Below are 12,242 nucleotides of genomic sequence, written 5' to 3' on the forward strand. Positions count from 1 at the left end.
TGCAGGCTCTCACTGTCCTCCACGTGAGAAGAGTAACGGTGGACTTGTATCAATTATGTCAGTTCCTGATTTTCCATGGTAGTTGGCTGTTCAATAGATGCTATGCTAAAATAACCTGTGTGTGTGTGCGTGTGTGTGTGTGTGTGTGTGTATGTGTGTAAAAGTCGCTCAGTCGTGTCTGACTCTTTGCAACCCCATGGACTATACAGTCCTTGGAATTCCCCAGGCCAGAATACTAGAATAGGTAGTTGTTCCCTTCTCCAGGGGGTATTCCCAACCCAGGGATTGAACCCAGGTCTCCCGCACTACAGGTGGATTCTTTACCAGCTGAGCTACCAGGGAAGCCCAGAATAACCTCTATTATGGCTAACTACAAGCCAGCAAATGAGATCATGATTTTGATAACTAGGTTTGTTTAGGCAGGTTTATTTTGGTTGCAATGATTTATTTTCATTCATGCACACATAAATGATACTTTTAAATTTTAATTTCTAATTAAAGGATCATATAACTGCTTTTTAACTCTAGCTAAAATGGAAGAAGGGACCAGACAACAGGGACGTTTGAGGTCCTGACTCCTAAGACTCAGTAGGTCAGCTGACCCTCAGTCAGGAAGGGTAATGCCCTACGTCTAGATAGATTTATCCTGAAGTATGGCTTCTAATCCAGACTTTCAGGCTCGTTTTAGTATTTATGTGAAATGTCGAACTGGTTTTTGTCGTTTCTTGGGTGACATCAGGCCTTATCTCTCTGCTTCAGCGGACACCCCTGTGATCTCGGAAGAGAAAGGGCCCTGTTACCGGCTTGTCAGTCCCGGAAGGCAGTGCATGCACCCGCTGTCTGTCCACCTCACCAGGCAGCTCTGCTGCTGTAGCGTGGGCAAGGCCTGGGGCCCACACTGTGAGAAGTGCCCCCTTCCAGGCACAGGTAAGACGCGCCCCGCCACGTGCGCGGCATTCCCGGCCACACAGGACGACTGGGACAGCGTGGGTTCTTTGTGGTTTCTGACTTTAAATCAGTTATTAGTAATACAATGTGTTTTTATCCTTTTGAACAAACCATGAATGTACGAGGTTGAATCAGTGGAAAAAATTACATGCAAAGAGCTTTTCCCATTTGTGTGTAACATTAGACTTCCTTTTGGATGTTAAGAAAAGCCATTGCTTTTTATCCCTAGTTTCTGTCCCTAGTTTCTGCTGTTTAAAAGTGCGGAGACACCAGAAGGCCGTGTTGGGCTTGCACTTTTCTGATGATTGTTCACTGCCTGCATGGTCACTAGATCTGATGTAGGTTAACTCTTTTAACTCATGTATTGAATGGGTGCCTGTCAGGTTCTATTAAGAACATCGTGCTTGATTTCTCCAGGTGGAAATGGAGAAAATTATATTCACAATTGAATTTATGCTATGAAAATTCATAACTCAAGGGCAGATCCTCCTGTGAACTTCTGGATAGGAACTCAGTATAAGAAGTGATGATTCTTTATCCTTCAGTTGAGTACATGATTGCCTAATGCTCTGAAATCATAAATTTATCTAAGTGCCTTATGTATCCCAAGGCAATACCAACTTCTCAAGCAGGGTCAAGTAGAGTTAAATGGAAGAGAAAGAAACATACCTGCAAATACTAGGCATGATACTATTTAAAAAAAAAAAAAGTGGTGTACCTGTTTCACTGACATGGGGTGGGTGTAAGATGTCTACCTGATTTCTTGTTTGATAAGGTGGTTCCCATCTAGGGAAGTGTGTTCACTTTCACAGAGACATTTAATGTCTTAAGCCTATAACTTGCACTGTTGCAGACGAGGTTTAAATATAAATGTAATGGTCACAAGCCACTTTGGTTGTTGCCTAGGATCAGAAAGAACTGGTGAGGCAGAGATAGTATAATGTTGATGATGTTTTGGTATACTGCATGACTTGAGACATCTCTGGAAGGCCCTAGTAGCCTCCTGAGGAGTCTGATCTGCTCAGTATTAAAAAGGAATAATCAATGAAATTAATGATCTTGATAATTCATAGACCCATTTTTCTTCAAGTTCCATTTTGATAGCTTTTGTAGCCCTTACATGAAGCATAAATCAAGAAAGTGAATGTAACACAGGAAGATTTTCCCATAAAGTAGTCACTAAGTTTGAAAATAATATTAAAGATAAAATTTGGACACTTAACCAATTTTTTTTTTTTTTTAACCAATTTTTGATTATAAGATGACTTTCATAAAAGTAATGTTTAGTTCTTTCATATACCTCAAGTATTTTATAGAAAAACTTTTTCTAGAAACTTCTGTTCTTTCACATGAAAATTGTATTTCATAGTTGCACATAAAAATGAGGTTCTACCATTTAATGTGTGATCCTTAGAAAAACAGTATTTTAGCATGCTTTAAGGAGTACTTTAGAGTTTTATTTTTACTGAGAACTAATTTTAGGTCCAGAACATTCAATAGGAGATCTCTTGTTCACTGAAAGTGAAAAGTGGCTTATTTTACTTTCAGCTCTAAAGGTAGAAATAAAGGAGTTGACTGTAAGCCCCTTGCTGTCTGCGTTTGGTAACTTGCCTCCAATACCAACACCAAAGAGATTAGGTGGATTTTTCCTCCTTAGGCCACACATGGTCTTGCCTCCCTTGTCTTCCCCCTTGACTTATTCCTGGTGATTATGCAATGAAGGTTAGGAAATCACATGTGCCCGGCTGATATTTTTTAAGTGTACAAAACCACTTTCCTGGCAGGAATAGTGGTTACAGGATACAGAATATCTCCTTGTCCTCACCATAATTCGACCAGTTGGTTGTGGTCTGGCTTTTGCTCACTTGTCACCCCTCCCCTTGAAAATAACTACGTTCTAACTTGGTGTGTCCTTTTCCCTTGATGTCTACCTGTCATCTCTTTAGCGTGTGTCTTTGACTGGCTTCATTTTCACCATCCTGAGACTATTTCTTCGAAACCACTTGCCTTTTCAATTCTTCTTAACCATCCTCTGCATATCAGCTGATACTCCCCACTCTGGCTTCTTCATCTTTGCTTTCTTCAATGCGAATCAAATTAGAATGATTTCAACACCTCATTTCCCTCAATAGTGATTGTTCTTTCTTTTACCATTTAATTTAGATGTTACTAAGTTCCTGATTAATAGTTAATGAAATTAGACCAAAGCAAGAGTGAAAAATCTGATTTTTACTGATGTTATACCCTCCTCCAAGATATATATAAATCTATATGTTATGTTCTGTACTTAAAAGTCTCATGTATTACATATATTTTCTGTGTGTAATACATAGTGTGGTAGAGAATATTAAATATAAAATATATGTATACTATCTCAATTTGTTGCTGATATATATAATTTAATATACAAAATATGTGGTCTCTGTATATATAAGATTCTGATTGTGTAAGATAAGGAATTAACAGAGAAATGTTTACTAAAAGAATTGAGTTTTTTCCTGTAAATATGCAAGTTTGAGAGAAATTAGAGCATTTTGCATCTGTTCTTTAAGTTTTTAAATGTAACTATAAATTAGTGATGATTTATTAAGCAATATTCATCATGCTGTTTTCCTCTGTATAAGTTTGCACTTTTAGATTTTTAAAAGGAATATTTTCCCATCCCAAATCTAGCTGCTTTTAAGGAAATCTGTCCTGGTGGAATGGGTTATACGGTTTCTGGCGTTCATAGACGCAGGCCAATCCATCACCATGTAGGTAAAGGACCTGTATTTGTCAAGCCAAAGAACACTCAACCTGTTGCTAAAAGTACTCATCCTCCACCTCTCCCAGCCAAGGAAGAACCAGTGGAGGCCCTGACCTTCTCCCGGGAACAGGGGCCAGGAGCGGTGGAGCCAGAAGGTGAGAGTGGAAATGGATCATGGAGCTAGCCATCCGCCTTGTGTGTCTTTGGTTTCCTTGTATGTAACTTCTCCAATAGGGGCTTTCAGCCTTGGCACTGTTGACAATTTGGGGTGGATAACTCTGGTATGAGGGGCTGCTCTGTGCATCATAGGATGTTTAGCAACATCCCTGACCTCTGACCTCTAGTGCAGTAGCACCCTCCCCCTCCTGGTTGTTAAAACCAAAAAGATGTCCAAATACCACTGAATGTCCCCTGGGGGAAGAATTACCCTGATTGAGAACCACTGCTCCAGAACAGTTGTGACAGTATTCCATGATAATCGAATGAAATTGTCTTATGTTTGGGAGCTACTTTTTCTTGGTGTTTACTCCTGGATAGTCGTTTAGATTTTTCAGGGAATAGCCAGAATTCACTTCTGTATCTAGAAAGCTGTTTAACAAATATGTGTTTACTTTAAAAAGTGGAATCCACGGGCTTGAAGCATCAACTGAGCTTCCGTGAAATAGTTTCACAGGCAGTCAGGGATAATGGGCAGCAAAATGAAGGAAGATAGGGTCCATGAAAGGGATTTTGGAAAGAGTTCACCTAAGTGAAGTCCTTTGGTTTGCATTTTGAGAACTGGAGACAGAGCAACTGACTTGCAAATGTCATACGAAGAGTATGTGATAGAACCAAGGAACACATTTTTCCCAGGAGGTGGTTAAGGCCTTCTACTCCAGAAGGAGACTAGAGACAATTGGTTCTGTTTCAGAAAGAAGGATTATCTATCTTTGTCTCTTCATAGAAGCCAGCATGTCCAATACTTTGAATATCTTTTTCACCACAGAAGTGCTCACCCCAAATAGGATGAACAAAAATCTTAACTTTGTGTGGGATAGGTATTGGCTTTAATAAAGCTTCTGTTTTTCTTTCACACTTGGATCTTGGATGGGAACTCAGGGTGTGCATTTATGGGTTTTGTGAGGAGAGAAGGTGCTCAAGTTAGATGAGGCATTGGGAGCGTGGCAAGGAAGAGAGGTCTCCTTTCAGGGCTCTGAACCTTCATGTGTTCTAGCCTAGTTAAGTCCGCTCTTTCACTTGCTGCACTTCTCTTTGGTTAGGAGATGATGTAGGACCTCACCTAAGATTGACAGTGTTGGCCAGTTTGTTCCTGTATGGTTACCCAGGTGGTTGCAATTCCTCCTCCTCTTCATAAGCAGGAGAAAATGGGCTGTGGTCCAGATTCTGCCTCAAGAGTTTCTTGGTGGTGGGTTAGAGAGGATAGAAGGTTTATTGACTTTTTCTAACCACGAGAATGTTGCAGCAGTGATAGCAATCTGGTGCCCTGATTATGTTTAGGAGTAATGCATCTACCATATCTTATACTAATGTTTATGGAGATGTTGACCCATGAGCAGAGTCCCTGTGATTATTAATCTAAGATTTGAGGACTAATTCTACAACTGATTTTTGAAGTGTTTCAAAATGGAAAGGCATAATCACTACCACCACCACCCTATAATAATGTTGGTGATTGTGTAATCTGTGATTTGTTCAACATAGTGATGCTAATTGCTCATTGAATCTTGCTGGCTTGTGATTTGATTTTTTTTTTCTTTTTGTAATCTTGTTAGAATATCCTTCTGAAAATGCTCACAGGGCTTCATTAAGGATCAGTGTGCACCAAGAATGCAGCACCCTTTCTTAGGTCTCTTATTGAAACAGGGGCATTTATTTTATTTTATTTTTTAACATTGATATCAGAAAGCATTTCAAACATTGTTTATTATGTTAAGGATAACTGTAATGAAAATGTTCCTTTTCTAAGGCATGGAAAGTGCTACAAAATTGTGAGTAGGCATGAGACACTGTGTCAGGAAGTGTTGCCTCCTATAACTTTAATAGTGAGTTGGAAAGAACTGCATCCCATCTACTACCTGATTTCCTGCAATTGAGGAATGACATACAGTTTTCCCCTGTCAGTCATGTGTAAAATGCTCCAAAATGGTAGTTGACAATCTTTCTGCACTTGATTTCGTTTGATTCTTAATCCTTTTGGAGATTGAACTTTTGTTGCTTTTTAAAAATTGAACTATTATGTAGTAGACTATTTTGAGTTGTACTAATGTCCTTCTCTCTTTTTTGGTTTTAGTGGCAACTGTACCTCCTGAGAAGGTAATTTATTCATTGTTTGCAAGCTGTCTTTTGTTACCTTCATAATGATTTTCTTCTAGATTATGTGTGATTTTTTAAGATTTAAATATAGTAACGTGTCTATTATACATTATTTCACTTAAGGAAATATATTGAATAACAGTCATTCATTCAATAAACATTTATTGAGCACCTGCTATATGACTGGCACTATGCTGAATATTAGGGAAATAGTAGAGACCAAATCAGACAAATCTCCTTGTTCTCATGGAACTTAAATCTGGGGAGATGAAAATGATGGGCCTGATGGGAATCAGGGACTTAAGTGAAATTCAGAGAGTTAGTTTATGGCCTGGAACATCTATGGAAAGAAAGATTCCGACATGTTTATGTAATTGTGTATTCTCAGAGTTCATATATACTGAGTGATGTACTTGTTACTTCAACTAAAATTTGATATGCTTGTTTGACTTAAATTGGAGTATGACCAGAACTTACCCTTGAAATTTATAATCAAGTACTGGGATATTGCTTCCTTAAAATTTTAGAGAAATTTTAATCTTTCATTTTTGGGGACCATGAAATGGGATACCGAACTGTGAGATTTATTAGTAGAAAATACTGGCATTTGCTGAAGCTCTGTCCTGTTTACATAATACTGTTCCTTGTCTGGAGATTTATTGGTAACATGAAAATTAGGTAATTACTGTATGTTTTTACATTTGTGTAGTGTTCATTCTCTCACAAGAATGCAGTTTTAGGATTTAGATGGGGACATAGACCTATGTAAAATATTATAAATAGTTTTAAAAATCTTTAGTTTATAAGTATGGGGATAGAATAACACAAAAGTTAAAAGTGCTGACAGAATCCAGGAAAAAAAAGGAATGATTTTAGAGTGATAGCATCCAGTAAGGAAAAATGTTTTTATACTGACCCCCAAAAGAAGCACAAGAGATTTGCATATTTTACGTGGATAATTTGCTGCTCTTGGAGAGCATCTCTAAAGATCAGTGATGTACAGTAGTTTGCAATTTTGTTGATTTTGAATTTAGTTCTGGTTTAGAAATGGGAGGAATCCTTTAACACATGAGTGGTCTAGCCAGCTCCCTGACAACCTCATCTTATCTGATTTTCTTCTCCTCTGTTTATGATCGAGCTTGTGAAATTTTCATAAAGACTCTGAAAGAGGGCCTGAAAATTTTCTTGTGTACGTTCAGAGAGGAGGCAGTGGGGAAAATGCAGCCGTGGACTTTGTGGTCTTGACTTTCTGTGGAGATCTCATGCTCTTAAAGATCAATGAAGAGAAAGCAGGGTGATCCACTGATGAGAAATTATGTGCACAAAGGTGCAGTGGAGGGTGGGGACAGCACGGGGTCATTTAGGGGAGCAGGAAAGACTCAGAGAACTTGGGAGGTGCTTCGGAAGGCTTGGAATACCAAACTGCAGTTGTAATCAGTGGGGAAATACTGTCCTTCTCAGCTGGACCCACTTGTCAAGTGGAGAAGTAGCATGGATCAGGAAGTAGGAAGTCCACTGCCCCATGCTCCTGGGTAGTCAGGGAGGGAGGGCACAAGTCTGGAATCCTGTCTGTAAGCTGCAGGAGTTGATTGACACCTGGTTATGGTCCACTCCTTGGTAGCATTGACCTTGGGCTGCAGGGGGTGGGGTGTAGTTGAGCCTGATTGGGGTCACCTTTCAATGGGTAATAGGAAAGCTAGTCTATATTCTTAAGAAGAGGGGGAAATGTGAGGGGAAAAGTAGTAAGTGCTCTGTGTTTCTAGAAGATGCAACACAATGGGATTAACTGAGATGGGGGAAGAGGAAGCTTGAGAGGCCGATTAGACGACTACAGTGAACTGAGAATGAGGGTGAGTGTAGCTGAAGGTAGTAGGGGGCTGTGGATGTGGAAAAAGATGAACCAATATAAGGAATAGTGGAAATAGGCAGGGCTTGGAATGAGGAATGAAAAGTGACTTTAAACCTGGACAAATCAATGACTGTGGCGTTCACAGAGATGAAGAAGTTGGAATCAGAGCCCGGATGTTTTCGGGAAGGGATGGGTTTGAGGGATTTGTAGAATATCTAAATGGAGTTACCCTGTAAGCACTCATGCCTTCGAAATTGGGTCTTTGAGGGACTCAGGCAGGATATCTATTTTATTAAGAGCAGAAAAGGTGATAAGTAAAGAAAGCTAGGAGAGAAGGTTTTTCTTTAACATCTTATGGAAAAATTTGAACGAACTTTCTGGCCAACCCAATAAAAGTTGGAACTGGACATGTGACAACAGACTGGTTCCAAATAGGAAAAGGAGTACATCAAGGCTGTATATTGCCACCATCCTTATTTAATTTATATGCAGAGTACATCATGAGAAAAGCTGGACTGGAAGAAGCACAAGCTGGAATCAAGATTGCCGGGAGAAATATCAATAACCTCAGATATGCAGATGACACCAGCCTTATGGCAGAAAGTGAAGTAGAACTAAAGAGCCTGTAGGTGAAAGTGAAAGAGGAGAGTGAAAAAGTTGGCTTAAAACTCAACATTCAGAAAACTAAGATCATGGCATCCGGTCCCATCACTTCATGGCAAATAAATGGGGAAACAGTGGAAACAGTGACAGACTTTGTTTTTTTGGGCTCCAAAATCACTGCAGATGGTGACATTAAAAGACGTTTACTCCTTGGAAGGAAAGTTATGACTAACCTAGACAGCATATTAAAAAGCAGAGACATTACTTTGCCAACAAAGATCTGTCTAGTCAAGGCTATGGTTCTTCCAGTAGTCAAGTGTAGATGTGAGAGTTGGACTATAAAACAAGCTGAGCACTGAAGAATTGATGCTTTTGAATTGTGGTGTTGGAGCAGACTCTTGAGAGTCCCTTGGACTGCAAGGAGATCCAACCACTGGGTGTTCATTGGAAGGACTGATGTTGAAGCTGAAACTCCAATCCTTTGGCCACCTGATGCGAAGAGCTGACTCATTGGAAAAGACCCTGATGCTGGGAAAGATTGAGGGCAGGAGGAGAAGGGGATGACAGAGGATGAGATGGTTGGATGGCATCACTGACTCAATGGACATGAGTTTGTGTAAACTCTGGGAGTTGGTGATAGACAGGGAGGCCTGGCATGCTGCAGTCCACGGGGTCACAAAGAGTCGGACATGACTTAGCATCTGAACTGAACTGAATAAAAGGGAGAGGCCAGGGGAGTGAGTTTTCTGGAAGATGACAGTGATTAAAGTAGGGAGGGAGTGTGTAGGATAACCTGATGAATACTTTTATGGGAGTGGTGACGTGAGTGCTCTGGCCCCACACTGATGTGGGCAAGGTCACAGACCTTTACCTAGCCCGATGGTTCAGTCTGCAGGAGTCCTGAAAGCAGCTGAAACTGGAAACTGAGTCCTGGGTGCGAGTCTGTGGTTCAGGAGATAAGAGTGGGCCAAATACAGTGTGGGGAAATCCCCTGGTCCCCTCCAAGTCCCTATTTTTCTGTTGCTGTTTGACTACCGCATTCTGAGAGGTGGAGAAGTAACTGGCAGACTTACCATACTTTAGTGTCTCGTGTGTTCTTTCTTATGACACACCTGTATCCATTTTTAATCTGCAGGATGGGGCTGGTCATTTTATTTGGGCAGAAGCCACATGTGAATGAGGTGACGGCTTATTTTAGGTCTTCTCTGGGATTAGTTTTGCCTTGTTCCAGACCAAACATGGGCCTCTGAGCCAAGGCATTTGTTTAAAATGTGTAAGCGACCTTTTGGGCCTCTGGGAAATGGGTGAGGGTGTGAGCATGGATCGGCACTGCTAGGAAAACTCAAGGGCTCAGTATAGTAGCACATCAATAGTACGTTTAAAAAATTTTTTTTACACAGTTGTGCAAGTTGTGTAATATCCTGTGATATTTGTTGCCTTTCTAAGAGTAGAATTAATGAAATTAAAATAGTAATATGTAGAAACTAAAAATTCCTACTCTCAGTTCTCTTCCCCCCCCCCCCTCCCCATTTTAATACAACCATCCAGGAAATACCTTCACTGGATCAAGAGAAAACCAAACTTGAGCCTGGTCAACCCCAGCTCTCTCCAGGCATTTCAACCATTCATCTGCATCCACAGTTTCCAGGTAGTCTGTGTTGATTTGCACCATTTGTGAGAATAATCTGAATAAAAGAGTAAGATGAAAATTGTTATGTGTCTCTGGTTTTAAAGTTTTAGTCATGAGAATTCCTAAGTGAAGTGAAATGTGAAGTACACTTATGTATATTAATATCCTCATATAATGTTACTGTAAGTATGGTACAGTCGATCCTTCTTTATCCGTGGTTTTACTTTCTGCGGTCAGCTACAGCCCAAAAATATTAAATGGAAAATTCCAGAAGTAAACAATTCATACGTTTTAAATTGTGCATTGTTCTGAGTAGCATGATGAAATCTCGAGCCGTCCTGTTCCATCCTTCCCAGGACATGAATCATCCTTTGGTCCAGTATCCATGTTCTATGTGCTTCCTGCCCATTAGTATGGGAAAAACACAGTATATATAGGATTTGATACTATCTGCAGTTTCAGACATCCACTGGGGGTCTTAGAACATGTGCTCCATGGATAAAGGGAGACTACTGTATTATAAATGTTATAATGATAAAAATTTTTTCACTATTTTCTGTGGTCAGGAGTAATATATTTTATTAGAACATTATTGAGGGTTCATCATTTGATGAAGGGTCATTTTTATTGACTTCCAAATTGCTCTGAGATATTGTCGCTAAATGTGGAAAGCAGGGCTATAGGTTAATATCAAGACCTTTAGGGACCTATAGCTGTTCTTAATATCCAAGAATTAACTGTGGTATGTTGTTAGACTAAATTTTGCTTACATTTTGAAATGGGATCTCAATGCATATAACAGGCTTTAATTTTCATTTTATTCTCTCCCTTCTCATACAGTAGTGATTGAAAAAACATCACCTCCTATGCCTGTGGAAGTAGCTCCTGAAGCTTCAACATCAAGCGCCAGCCAAGTCATTGCACCTACTCAAGTAACAGGTAGGTGCAGTATTGATATTGCAGAGTCTGTGGAGGATACAGGGATGTGAACATTTTAAATGTAAAGTCAAAATTGTATCACATGTATAAGATCGCTCATGGCAGAGTTAGTCATGAGAGCAAATATTTGGAAATAATCTAAATATTTTTTGAAGGAAGAATATGTTTAAATAAGTTACGGCACATATGCGGTGGAATATCACACAGCTGCTAATGTTTTAAAAGTAATGTCATGAGGAGATGCTTATAGGATGATATTAAGAAATACAGAACACAGTGATTCCAATTTTATTTTTTAAATGTTTATAAACACAGAAAAAGAAAGTTCATCGAAGTGTTTAACCATCCTCAGTTAATAGGATCATGGATAAACTTTCTGCTCTTCAATATATTTTTATATATTTTCAAAATTCTGTTTAATAAACATGTTATTTCAGCCATTAGTGAGAAATTATAAAGATTTATTATAATTTATAACCAACAGCTTAAAAGTTAATATCCTTAATGTATAGTGAGGTCTTATAAATCAGCAATAAAAATACTAATAGAAAAATGAAATTACTATCATCAGATAATTCATAGGTAACCTACCAAGAAACATGTATGTAATAGGAAATTTCAACTTTACTAGTAGTCAAAGAAATGCAAATTAAAGTGAGAATTCTTTATTCTTATCAGTGTAATATTTCATATTTACTAGAGTGAAGTCAAGGCTCTCACACATTGTGGAAAGGAATGTAAAGTAGTTCAGCTTTTCTGGAAAGCACAAACTGGCAATATGTATCAAGAACTTTAAAAATGTTCAAGACTTTTAACTCAGAAATCCCACATTAAGATAACTAGTATAAGGAAATAATGTCCCCCCAACACTGTTGTAATGGTTTGTATAAATGGGCACTTACCACAGCACTGTGTATAATAGAGAAAAAATAGAAAAACCTAAATATTTAACTTTAGGGAAATAGATCATTATATCTACATTGAAACATTATGCTACCACCAATTACTACAGTATTTTTGAAGAATTTTTAAAAATATACCAGAAAATAGTCACAAGATACTGCTAAATACAAAACAAAGTAAGTAAAAATGAATGATATAGAGTATTAAACCAGTGATATAAAAAAGACATACATTGAGAAAATGCTAGAAGAAAAAACACCAGATCAGCAGTGGTTATTTTGGGAGTGGGCTCTGAGGGGTTTGGATGTTGT

At 38.9% G+C, this 12,242-nt stretch overlaps 1 protein-coding gene across 14 annotated transcripts in view; it reads left to right on the top strand.

Moving 5' to 3' along the window:
* The window catches only part of LTBP1 (latent transforming growth factor beta binding protein 1), a 443,172-nt gene that overhangs the window by 288,658 nt on the left and 142,272 nt on the right, over positions 1 to 12,242 (top strand). For 7 of the 14 annotated variants that reach the window (XM_043468289.1, XM_043468293.1, XM_043468292.1 and 4 more), the window contains 5 exons: positions 760 to 927; positions 3,622 to 3,849; positions 5,985 to 6,007; positions 10,008 to 10,107; positions 10,930 to 11,028. In XM_043468289.1, coding sequence (XP_043324224.1) covers positions 760 to 927; positions 3,622 to 3,849; positions 5,985 to 6,007; positions 10,008 to 10,107; positions 10,930 to 11,028 — 618 coding nt within the window. The remainder of the gene's footprint in view (positions 1 to 759; positions 928 to 3,621; positions 3,850 to 5,984; positions 6,008 to 10,007; positions 10,108 to 10,929; positions 11,029 to 12,242) is intronic. The other 7 variants (XM_043468290.1, XM_043468300.1, XM_043468297.1 and 4 more) reach the window with 3 other exon arrangements.

The sequence above is a fragment of the Cervus canadensis genome, chromosome 5 (assembly GCF_019320065.1).
Source record: "Cervus canadensis isolate Bull #8, Minnesota chromosome 5, ASM1932006v1, whole genome shotgun sequence".
Lineage (NCBI taxonomy): Eukaryota > Metazoa > Chordata > Mammalia > Artiodactyla > Cervidae > Cervus > Cervus canadensis.